The sequence below is a fragment of the Lygodium microphyllum genome, chromosome 10 (genome assembly GCF_053477565.2).
Source record: "Lygodium microphyllum isolate KBCC chromosome 10, Lygodium_microphyllum_v1.1.10, whole genome shotgun sequence".
Lineage (NCBI taxonomy): Eukaryota > Viridiplantae > Streptophyta > Polypodiopsida > Schizaeales > Lygodiaceae > Lygodium > Lygodium microphyllum.
Window position 1 is genome coordinate 133,353,820 of NC_141144.1, and position 13,384 is coordinate 133,367,203.

At 37.0% G+C, this 13,384-nt stretch overlaps 1 protein-coding gene across 1 annotated transcript; it reads left to right on the plus strand.

Moving 5' to 3' along the window:
• The first annotated feature begins 8,192 nt into the window (after window positions 1–8,192).
• On the plus strand, window positions 8,193–8,516 carry LOC148030581 (heat shock protein 82-like). Its single transcript, XM_087687398.1, has one exon. The coding sequence runs from the start codon at window positions 8,193–8,195 to the stop codon at window positions 8,514–8,516; it is 324 nt and encodes a 107-aa protein (XP_087543524.1).
• Window positions 8,517–13,384: the final 4,868 nt, after the last annotated feature.

Consider the following 13,384-nt stretch of genomic DNA (forward strand, 5'->3'; position numbering starts at 1 on the left):
TAAGAGAGAGAAAGAGAGTGATGAGGAGAGAGAAAGACTAGAAATGGAGAAAGATAGAAAGAGAGAGAAGATAGCCATGAAAGCTGGAGAGAGGGAGAAGATGAAGGAGACTTATATTATTATCATTTGAGCGTCTAAATGTCAAGTCCCTTACATCTTATATACTCGCTAGTGTAGCAGGTATTTTCCTCCAATATTTTATTCCCATATTCCCCATCTCTTACATTCCATCCCCACCCAAAGGTTTTTTGCCCTAAAAAAAAGATGGGCACTTATTACACAATATGGTAGGGCAGGGCAGGCCAATCCAGAGTATTACTCTACTGCATGATCACAAGGGGCTATTCAATAAATCATGTGGGGGGTTATGTATGTATATTGGGTCGTGGATACAATATGATGTATGGGATGATTGGGGAATAATAAAAATCCAAATTTGACCCATATTCAGTGAGGAATTGAGTGTTGTAGACAGTGGACATCATGCTATCTACTACAGGACCCTATCGTAGTAAATCTGCAATAACTTTTGATAGGTAACTCCTATCGGGGAGTTTGTCACATAGAAACTGAGCTTACTTTGAGTAATTTCAGCCCATGTATGGCATTAAATGCTGCCCATAATTCAGAATCAAATCTAGTTGAAAATAAAGAGTTGTCTGCAGGCTGTTTGAACTGGGATAGGCTACTTGTTGACTACATTTTAGCCAAGTTAGTATCCATAAGATGAGGGAACTCTTCCATGATTGAAGTTGGTCACCAAGAGACCTCTTCAAGGAGTAATCCTTGCCATTTTGATCAAGTATTCCATGATTGATCTTGAGTGCAACTTCTTTTCCCTTTGGCCTATGACTGCCTTTGGAAGGTGTTGGATGATACCCTCTTCATCCATAGGAGGGAGCTCTTCTAAGTAATCCATTGATGATCCAATGAAAGGTTTGAGTTGACTCACATGAAAAACATTGTGAATCTTGGTGGAAGGGGGTAATTCCAATTGATAAGCCAAGTAACCCACTCGCTTGATAATTCGATAGGGTCCATAGAACCTGTGAGCTAGCTTGTTGTTGGAGCCATCCTTAAGGGTGGCATACCTAGACTTAGGTACCTTCAGCAAAACCAAATCCCCTTCTTGGAACTCAATGTCCTGCCTTTTCTCATCAGCATAAAGCTTCATTTGATCTTGAGCTCTCTTTAAGTTCAGCTTACATTGCTGAAGTAGGGCCTCCTGTCCAATTCTTCCTTGCTTTGAGGATTGATCTTATAATTGAAGATGACCGTGGGAAGAGGGACCTTATACCCATATAAAGCCTCGAAGGGCGAGACTCCAATGCTAGCATGGGTGGAGTTATTATAGGAAAACTTAGCCAAATGAAACCATGCATCCTAAGCATGCTGAGCCAAAAATTGCTCATAAATTTTGTATCTTGATCATGCACAATGACCTACGGTAAACCATGCAATTTGAACACATGTTCCATGAATTGGCTGGCTACTTGTGATGCAATAAATTGGGATTTAGTGGGGATAAAATGAGCTTCCTTTGTGAGCCTATCCACCACCACATAGATGCTATTCCACCCTTTCTTGGTGAGAGGTAGACCCGTAATAAAATCCATGGTTATATGAGTCCACTTGCCCTCATGAATAGGCAATGGCTGTAGCAACCCACTCAGCTTTAATGTGCTATCCTTGTTTTGATGACAAGGCATGCAACGCAAGACAAATTCTTTAACATCTCTCCAAAGGCCCTTCCAATGAAAACTCTTGGCAATTTTGTCATAGGTTTTGAACACTCCTAAATGACCAGCTATAGGTGCTGAATGCATTTCCTATATGATCTTCTGCTTGAATGGGGAAGTGTGAGGGATAGCAATATTGCCATTAAGCCATAAAAACCTATTTTTAAGTTGAGCCAAAAACTTGCTGAAAATGAGATGGTAATGAATGTCTATGATCAAGAAATGCTGGCTATTCTTCATGCCATAAAGAAATGGCACCATTACTTGTATGGTAGTAGGTTTAGAGTCAAGAGTGACCATAGGGTCCTCAAATATTTCTTATCTCAGTCCAACCTTACTCCTAAGCAATGTAGATGGGTAGCCACATTGCAAAATTATGACTTTGACATTACCCATACTCGTGGGAAAGACAATGTAGTGGTTGATTCCTTTTTTAGAATGTGGGCATGTAAAGTCTCTGCCATCATGGAATTGTATAGTGATTGGATACACAAGCTTCAGGAGGCTTACCTATTGGATGCTGATTTCAACAATATATTTGAGAAATTACATCAAGGTCAATGTCAAAAGCTATTACCCCATGTTCTTGCAGCAATACTGCACCAATACCTCACCCACTGGCATCACACAAAAAGGTTAATTCCTTGGAGAAATCAGGGCAAACCAAGATCGGGGTTGAAGTAAGCAAACATTTAAGTTGGTTAAAGCTTCTATCTGCAATGACATTCCAAAAAAATGCTTCTTTCTTCAGCCTATCAGTGAGAGGAGCTGCAATAGTGGTGTAATGTCGAATAAATCTGTGGTAGAATGAAGAGAGACCCAAGAATCCTCTCAAAGAGGTGGTATTTGCGGGTGTAGGCTAATCTTTGACACATTGTACTTTCTTTGGATTAGCTCTAATTCCTGCCTCACTGACAATGTGGCCCAAATACTCTACCTCAATCTACATGAAGGAACATTTTGACTCCTTGGCAAAGAGTCTATGATGTCTAAGTCCATCAAGTACCTACCTCATGTGCAATAGATGAGCTTCTAATGAATGGTTGTAGATGAGAATGTCATTAAAAAATACCAACACAAATCTGAATAAAAATGGTTGAAGTATTTTATTCATTAGGCTCTGAAAAGTGGTGGGTGCATTTGTCAAACCAAAGGGCATAACCAAGAAGTGATAAAGCCCACGATCAGTCCTGAATGTTGTCATAATCTCATCCCCTTCACACATGCATATCTGATGATAGCTAGATCTCAAATCAATCTTTGTGAAATATTTAGCCCCTTTCAGCTCATCTAACAAGTCATCCACCCTAGGAATAGGGTATATGTTCTTCACAGTGATCTTATTCAAATATCTATAGTCTATGCACATTTTAAATGAGCCATCTTTATTTTTTACCAACAAGACAGGTGATGCATATGGAGATGAGCTAGGCTCTATGAAACCCATATCCAATAGATCCTTGACCTGCTTGGCCACTTCTTCTCTTTCACATTTGGACAACCTGTAAGGAGGCTTATTCACCGGCTTGTAGTGTGGTTCCAAATCAATGGGATGGTCAATAGCTATCTTGGGAGGTAGTGCTATAGGAAGCTAAAACAAATCACTGTACTCATCAAGAAGAGCCTTTAAAGTTGAATTATTTTGCATATTGCTAGATTGATCTTTATTTTTCTTATTTAACTGTAATACAAAAATTTGAGAGGGTTTCTTGAACACTTTCTAAAGTTTTTTGGCTGTAATGAGTTGATATTCACTGCTGTTTTGGATTCCCTACAAGTGAAAAAGTTGCCCAGCACTGAAAAATTGCATATACAGTAAATAGAAATCCATAGAAATGGTGCCCAAAGTCTTTAGTCAATCACAAACCAACACAATGTCTATTGGCCCCATGTCAAGTGCAATTAAGTCTACATTTTGCCCACAATTTTTAGCAAGCTGAATATGCAATTGGGCATATTTGAGTACTAATTTCTTCACTCCCATTGGCAACTTGCACCCTCAGTGGTTGCTATAAATCAGTGGCAAAACATTTCAGCCTATCCATGACTACTCTATTTATGAAAGTGTGTGCTACCACTGTCTACCAAGATAAACACATCTTTCCCATGAATCTTGCCTTGAAGGCGAAGGGCGTTAGGACTCTTTGATCCTGTCCAAGCATCCAGGGAGATAGTACAAATAGTGGTAGCAACATGTGAGTCATTCTTGTCACCCATATCTACACATACGTGACCACCGGGATCAAAAGGAAAGGTGTCTTCAAGGTCAAAGAACTCTTCTTGCCGTCTTCATCAGCCTCATCATTTTTAGCAGTAATTACAAAGGCACTTGCATCCTCATGTTAATCCTTCGAGTCTTCAAAGATCAACATACTTTGAATTCTTGCCTTTGCATTTCTATAAGCACATTTGGAAGCATGTTCAGCTGTGTACTTATTCCCACACTTGAAACAAAGTCTTTTTTCTTTCCTTTCTTTGTACAAATCCATGGGAATGGACTGTTGACCACCAAAGACTGAGACATTCTTGTTCTTGCTGTCCCCTTGTTTATTCTCAGCCTTGCCATTGTTTACTACCCTAAAATTACCAATTTTTCTTGAGGCATTGAAGGTGGGATATGAGGGTGCTAAATAGCATATTTCCACCACCATAATTGGCACCAAACTGGCCTTGCTTTACAGCAGCTGGTTGCTATCCAAAATTGGATTGTGTAGGCCCTGTAGGCTACCCAAAAGATGGCTGAGATAAGCCTCTTTGTTGTCCATACTGTGGTTGAACTGAAGTATCCCTACGATACTTACGAGAGTATCTTTCAGCCAATTCAATAGACTTGAACAAATAAGAAGGTGACTGCACTGAAACATCAGCTGATAACTGAGGATCCAAGCCATATATATACTTATGTAGCTTTGCATCATCACTTATGGACTCAACATACATCGCGAGATGAAGAAATTGATTTGTGTAGTCCCGAATTGTCAAGCCACATTGCTCTAAGCTATATCACTGTCGGGCAAGCTTCTCTTTCTCTATTGAGGACACAAAAACTTGAACCATAAGTGCTTTAAATGCATCCAAAGTATCAACTTGCAGATTTTCTCTCTTAATATATCGCCACCACGTATGAGTAAATCCTTCCAAGTGGATCGTGGCAAAGTGGATCTTTTGGCCATCATTTCTTGGAAAAATATCAAAGTAGTCTTTGAAAGCCATTCTTCCAATTCAGCTAGGGAAGAGGATTGGCCATTAAATTTGAAGAAGATAATCTTATCTCTCAGCTCTTGTTCATGAGGAGTGGCTTATCCAAACAGTCCCAACTGAAATTGATCATTTTGAGTGCCAAAAGTGGTACTAATATGAGAGTGATTCTTGCCAAAAGACTGCTGAAACCTTGTTGAAGGCATGGGGGCTGTTGAAAGCTGAGAATTTCCTTGTGATGCATTCCCTAATGGGTCCTCTTGCCTGTGAGAAGGCTCGCCAAGCTCAAAGCTACTATTGGGAATGCCCATTCTTCCTAAAATGCCTTGAGCATTTGCATTAACTGATGGGAAGGTGGTTCTTTCAGCATGTACATGTGACCGATCTTCTTGCTCCTTTCCCTTTAGTTGAATCTCCAACCACTTAGAGTAATTGACATTAAGTGTGCCCATGGTGGATCTCATTTGACGCATTTCCAACATCATCTTAGTATGATTTTTTTTGTTTGCTACTATGCCTGCAAGTATAGCCTCTTATCTTTCCAAAATAGCCTCATGTCTTTGATTATGCCTTGTCTCATGCCTGCATAGAGTGTCATTAAGAGCACTGAGGCTTCCAATGTCATGAGGACACTCCTCGTAATCTGTTTCAGGGCTGTTCTCAGTCCTTGGTTCTCATGCATCCTTGATTTATTGCTGAACATCTTCATTGGCCTTGGTTTTTCCCCTATTCCCTGCCATGGTTAGGTGTAGTCTTATTAGACCATCGGTCACTATTCTACCCATAACTTGAGCTAGGAAGATTCGATTGACCCTTTTTTTTTTGAACTCAAAGCCAAGGATTCCCTCTTTAAATTGAGCATAATCATGGACTCCTAGGTTTTATACAGAAAATTCTATAATAGGAAAAGTACTGATGTATTGTGTCTATATTTGTATGAGGCATGTTTTGACCTGTAAGTATCTTGTAGGGTTCAACTAGAGCTCCAAAATAGATCAAGGCCCTTAGTAGGACCTGTGGGTACTCTGGAAGACCTGCACCTTAGTTCTTGGGAATAGGTGTACTTCTGTAAATGCTAGCAAATTGCTTATAGCACCCTGTGGGGGTCAAGAAAAGGGGTTGCAAGGGATCAACTTGTCAATGCATGACTGAAAGGTCATCCCACATGGCATAATAGATTGCCTAATCACCCAAATTCACTATTTGCAACCTTATTCCAGAACTGAGCATGTCATAAACATCTCTTAGCATAATTTTCCCATTCATAGGCATCTCCCATACATTCCAAGCATCGTATTCATTGCCATTGATTGCATATGTATTCTCATGTCTGCAAATACATCCTCATTAGTATTTTCCCATAAATTTACAACCAATAATACATCCATACATCAGCATATACATCTCATATAGCAATGCCAAGTCAATATCTTGGTTCTTCAAGAGAGTACATGTACCTGCAAGAAACTTTGGGCTCCATATCACTAGGAGGTGGGCAAAGTTCCCCCCGAGCTAAGTTGTGCACCCCTTCAGGGTCTTTGATGGAAAGGGGGGGTGAACCCTCTTTTGTCTTGCCACCTCGGTTGGCATTGGGATTTTTCTCACCCAGAATGTACATGGCAAACATTTATTAATTAAACACCTAGCATGAGATGCATTCGGAAGTAGGAATTGAACCTTTTCATGAAATTCATGGAATGGAAAGAGCGATTGGGATCAAGGGTAGGGGCTTAGTAAGCATTGACTCACTATTGAATTACCATTATACAATGGATTTTTTTGTTTAATTCAAGTAGCTCAGTCAAGAAACAACAACTTAATTGGTTAAGGTAAGCAGAAGCAATAATCCTCAATGAGTTTTAGCATGAATCTACCCATTCCATGCAATGAAAGTGAGGCAAAATGATTGTGAAGAGTTGGACAGTAGACAAGCATAAAATTTATCTCCTAATTCCTACTTGAGCTCTTGCATTCTCTCAAGAAATTGGTTATGGCTCAGAAAGAGGATGAATTTGAGAGAATAAGAGTTCAAGAACCAAGTACCTTATGATGCTTGATGAAGATGGCGATCAGCCTTTCTTGAGTGCTCCAAGATGCTCCATTATGCTCCAATAAGCTCCATGGTTGTTGCTCTATTAACAACCTTAATGGAGGCATTAGCTTTGGCAAGGATACTTTAGTCAAGATATAGCATTGGTCTTATTTGCTGAGGCTTCTCATTAATTTGTTCTGCAAGTTGTGCCTAAATAAGCTTCTTGTCTAAACAAGCTTTCATGATAGAATTCTTCTTCAGATTTGCAAACACTCTTTCATGGAAAAAAAAAAAAACATATGTTTCTTCATCAAGCTTTTTTATGTATTCAGGCCTGGAGTGTTGGACAATGCCTTGTTTGAGACAACATTATACTTCTTGATTGTTTCCACATGGCCGCCAGTAAAGTCAAAAGAGTATGTGGTTGAGGTTGAAGCTTGTCTTTCCAAACACCATCTTCATCAACATTACCATGTGCTAAGATTTCATTTAATTCTGCAATAAGTTGTTGCACCTGTGGAATGAAATCAATCAAATCCTCAGGAATAGGAATAACACCACAATATTTTCCATGCTTTGCATGTTTGACAATGACATCAATTAACCAAGGCCAAGAACAGAGTTTGCACTATAAGAAGCACCAACAGCCTCAATTGTTCAGCTAGAGCTACCAGACTTGCTGCCAGACTATAAAAATATAATGATAGAGCAGGACAAGGACTCCTCAATAACACACAATTTGTGGCCGCCACCACAGGATCGAAAAGATGCTTGTCGAGGCTTTTGTTGCTCTCCACTATTCATAAACAAGGATCCTTTCATACTCTTCCACACAACAGCCATAGAATTCGATAAGATTGCGATGCTGCATTGTCGTAAAAAGGCTTAACTTTGTTTAGAAATTCTTCTTTGCCTTGCTGGCTTGCCACGGATAGCTTCTTTATAGCAATTTCCCTTTCGTCTTATAATGTCCCCTTGTAAGCAACATCGAAGCCTCCCTGTCCTAACTTGGTCTTAATATTAAAGTTATCAGTTGCTAATCATAGCTTGGGTGGCCACCTGTCATGGAAGGGGTTGCAGCACTGTTTTGCATGGTTTGAAAGGTGTTGGTTTTCTTGCTTATAGATGGCTATTTCTCTCCGAAATAGTTACATCATTGGAAGAATGGCACCTATCTCTAGAGGTGGGGAAGGTATCTGGTAAACAAGAAAAAGCCTATTTGGATGAGGAAACCAGAAGAGGTCACCAAGGATGAGTATGCTGCCTTCTACAAGAGCTTGACCAATGATTGGGAAGAGCATCTTGTTGTAAAGCACTTCTTGGTGGAAGGTCAGCTAGAATTTAAGGCAGTGCTATTTGTACCTAAGAGAGCTCCATTTAATCTATTCGATACAAGGAAAAAGATCAACAACATTAAGCTCTATGTGCGCAGAGTTTTCATCATGGATAACTGTGAGGAGCTTATTCTTATGTATCTTAGCTTCATTAAGGGGGTGGTTGATTCCGAGGACCTGCCTCTGAACATATCTTGTGAGATGCTACAGTAAAACAAGATTCTTAAGGTCATAAGGAAGAACTTCCTGAAGAAACAAGCTTATGTATAGTATTGCAGACTGTGGCCACACCGACTTTGGGTCTTCAAGATCCATGATAAGCTATTCCTCAATATAATATGAGAAAAGGTTTGGTCCTTATTTCTATTAGCCTGTTATTGCTGGATTGGAGAAGATGGAATGAAGAATGGGCCGATATCCTCCATGGAAGCTTGAGAGGAGCTTGAAAAGAAAGAGAGAGAAAGACTCTCCTTGAAAAGTAATAGTAACTATATCCTCCACTAACTCCTGTTACCACTATTTTAAGAGAAATACCTTCAAAAAATGGCCTAAAATGACCAACGAGTTGCTAACTTCAGCCTTTCTATCACCAAACTTGGTCCAAGACTCCATTAATGCTCTAGACCTATAGTCCTTGTGGTCCAGAAATCCTTGATAACTCCACTGCTACTCCATGTCATGTCTGTATATGTGTACATGTGGCTCTAAAAATTTGTGTGACTGAAAAGGATAACTAAATGGAATGTTGGCCAACTGGATCAAGAACCTATGGCTCTGATACCAATTGTCAAGGAGAGGACTAGGGAGAGAGAAAGAGGAGAGAGAAGACTGTAGAAGAGAGAGAATAAGAATTGCAAAAGAGAGAGAAAGAGAGTGACGAGGAGAGAGAAAGACATAAAGAGAGAGAAGAAAGCCATGAAAGCTGGAGAGAGGGAGAAGATGAAGGAGACTTATATTATTATCATTTGAGCGTCTAAATGTCAAGTCCCTTACATCTTATATATCTGCTAGTGTAGCAAGTATTTTCCTCCATTATTTTATTATCATATCCCTCCCTTATTCCCCATCTCTTACACTAGGCTATCATAAACTTGAGAGTTGACTATATGACATCAACAAGATTTAGTCATGAACATATAGGTAACTCAAGGTTTAAGAAAATAAGTCACCAAGGCCCAAGATCTTTGTAACAATGTGTGCTAAAAGACAAGTATACCAACCATTTGATTCCCTCATTACTATCTCTTTACTACCTCCTCTCTTCCTTGTCATATCTCCTAACTACATATAATTCTCCACACACATACACAATTATTTTCTATGTATAGAATGTGCATTGTTTTATATCAATGATTGCAAACTCCAAATCAAATTTTTTTTCTCTTTTTATCCACTTTTTTACTTTACAAGACACAAAAGTATAGAATTCAATACTTTAAAAAGTTATTTTCCCATTCCATCAATGTATAGAAGATATGATTCATTCATTGAACATTGATAAAATTTAATGGATATTTCCATCTTCTTTTACTACAAATTGCACATGATATATTTAACATTTTTGAAAAAGGTTGATATAAATAATAAAGACATTAATTTTTTTAATTATAATATTCCCAAACTATTGTATGCATTTGTACTATCTTTTTCAACCTCTTTTTATTTATCATAATATGTTCAAATGATGCTTTATACAATCTCCATACCTTGAATAAATATCCTTTATAGAAAGTAATAAAAGATGATAAATCTTGATATTATATTTTCTACAACACATGAATTGTGCAAATAATGAATATATCCTCAACCATTCTGAAAATTAATGCTATTAAGATAACAAAGTGTAACTTTATTAGCAATTTGAAGCATGTTAATCATAGCGCATTAACCTATACATTAAAGCATATCATACACATATAATAATTTTTTTTCATAATGTATAATTAATACCACTCACTCAACTCATTTTTATTAAAGGCACATAAAATTTTTATATATCAATATTTGTAAGCTTTTGCTCATTTTTAATCTAAAAAATTTTAATTATATTTTCTAGTTTGATTTTATTTTTATTTATAATATTTTTATATATTTTTAATTTTTTATTTATTTTTAAGAAATACTACTTCTAGAGTAGTAACTTTAATTATTTATCATATAGCTTAAGGTAGAAGGTAGATCACATTATAATCTATTCCACATTTTCTATGATGCTCATATAACTTATACTTAAATATCAATACATTTAATCTTTTATTTCTAAACTAGTGAAAATAGTTTATGTTTTTTTAAAAAAAAATCTAAAACCATCTAAATTTAATAAGAATACACTCATAAGTACCTACATGTACTCTCTCTTTCTCTCTCTAAAAATTACTATTCTCATTTAAATTTTTATGTTAACACACACACACACACACACACACACACACACACGCACGCACGCACGCACGCACGCACACACACACATACTAATTAAATAATTTTTTAATTTAAAAGATTATACAATGAATATTTTAGATATTATTATGTAAAGTATCAATAATAAATATAGGTATAATTATATTTAAATAATTTTAAAAAAAATCTAACAAAATTTAATTTAAAAATATTTATTTGTATATATGTAAATGTATATTTGTTTTAAGATTTATATCATAATTTTTATTTGTTTAAAAAAGTTTATTAAGATATTATTTTATATTATAATACTAATACTTTTTAAATAATAGTTTATAAACAACATGATAGAAAATTTACATACGTTATAATAGAAATACTAGTAAATATTATGATAAATATCGTGAAGTATGTATTATTAGTGAGAAAATGGAATTATATATGTGTGTGTATATATACATATATATGTATTGTACATGTGCACATATAAATACATATATATAAATAAAAGAAATATATATTTAAAGTTAAGAAATATGTATTTATATGTATATATAAAATTATTTTTAATAAAATCTTTATTCCTGATAAAAAACCATATTATTATTTTTTAAATTGTTAGAATATTCACATATACATTTGCAAGCTATCTTTAAGCTTTAAGATATGTAGCTTATTTGTTTTAACTAAATGGATTCAAAATATAATCTAAGACAAAAGAGAATCATTAAATGCAATCATACGTACAATGATATGTGACTTGAATAAACTTGAAAGTGATGAAATGGTGAAACTTATTAGTGATAATGCTCATGTATACAACTTTAAAGATTGCATATTGAAAAATCATTGAGGATACTACAACAAGAAGGAAGAAGAAATATCGTCCATGTTTATTTCACTACTCGAGATAAATAAATAAACACTAGAAAGTATTATTGGAGATACTAAAAAAACTTATATAGATCTTGGTGATATTGTTCCAAAAGATATTGATATATTGGAATTGGAACAATGGGACAACATTTCGAACAATTATAAGTGTAGATAAAAAAGAGCAGGAGTGTTGGAACTTCAAGTCGATGTTACAAATACAAAACAAAAAGAAACAAATGATACTCTTCATAAAAGAGAAGTTGACCATGAAGAAAAAATAATTGCATGTAGCCATCTTGAAAACACTGCAAAGATATCAGAAACAATCTGTTTAACAAGTGTTACACATGATGCAATTAGATTCAGGGAAAAAATTGCATCTTGTTGTAATGAAAGAGACCTAACTGTCCTAACTAAGGGGAAGGAGAGAGAGAAGGACTGCAGAAGAAGAGAGAGAGGAGAGAGAAAGGCAAGAAGAAGAGAGAGAAAGAGGGAGAAAGGAAGAAGAAGTGGAGGAAGAAGAAGAAGCCATGGAAGCTTGAGAAGGTGAAAAGAGAGTTTCTTGATAATTTCTGTGATGCCTCAAAATACCCTCTTACACCTTATATACCATCTCAGTGTGACTGGTATGTTCCCATGCCATGTTCCCGTTATCCCCGTTCATTACAAACCATCCTGTCTCATAAATTTTTTGTCCTAAAAAACAAGGGATGTAATCATGGACTGTAAGGGTGTGCTGTAGGGAAACCAGCCATAACTTTGTGTGGGCCATTATTGACTCTCTCGGTCTGCCCATCCGTTTGGGGATGATAGGCTGTAGACGGAGCCAATTTGGTCCCCATGGAGCTGAAAATTGTCTGCCAAAATTGACTCATAAATTTGGTGTACCGGTCATGTACTATGACGTGGGGTAAGCCATGTAGCTTAAAAACATGCTCTATAAACTGAGTGGCAACTTGAGATGCTATAAATTGGGATTTTGTAGGGATGAAATGGGCTGCTTTAGTGAGTCGGTCAACTATCTCATATATGCTATCCCAACCCTTCTTGGTTGTAGGTAAACCAGTGATGAAATCCATGGTAATGTGGGTCCATTTTCCTTCAGGGATAGGCAAAGGCTGCAACAATCCACCCGATTTAAGAGTGCTATCTTTATTTTGTTGACAAGGCACACATCTAGACACAAAGTCTTTAACATCCCGCCATAGGCCTTTCCAATGGAAGCTTTTTGAAACTCGGTCATATGTTTTGAAGACCCCTAAGTGGCCAGCAATCGGTGAAGAATGCATCTCTTCAAGGATCCTTTGGGTGAAGGGAGAGGCACGGGAATCACAATACGACCATGGATCCAAATGAGGCCATTGTGGAGCTGATATTGGGAATTGTCATCCATGACACGTTGTTGTAATTTCCGAAAAAAAGGGCTGAATTCAGCATCAAACAAGTATGCCTCTTGGAGCTCTTCAATCCAATCATGGTGGAGTTCAGTGATGGATGAAACCTTGCATGCCCACATGCAAGAGAGTGCATCAGCCACTACATTGTCCTTGCCACGGGTGTGGGTAATCTCAAAGCATAGTTTTGTAGGGTAGCCACCCATCTACGTTGTTTGGGAGTGAGATTGGGCTGAGTCAAGAAGTATTTGAGCACACGGTGGTCACTTTTCACCTTAAATCTGCTGCCATACAAGTAGTGATGCCACTTTTTGATAGCATGAATGACTGCCAACATCTCCTGATCATAGACATGCAACTCTCTCTCTTTATCATCCAATTTTTGGCTCTCAAATGCTATTACCCCGTGTT

Excerpts from the sequence above, each read along its gene's own strand:
- LOC148030581 (XM_087687398.1), top strand. The coding sequence starts at position 8,193 with ATGAGGAAACCAGAAGAGGTCACCAAGGATGAGTATGCTGCCTTCTAC.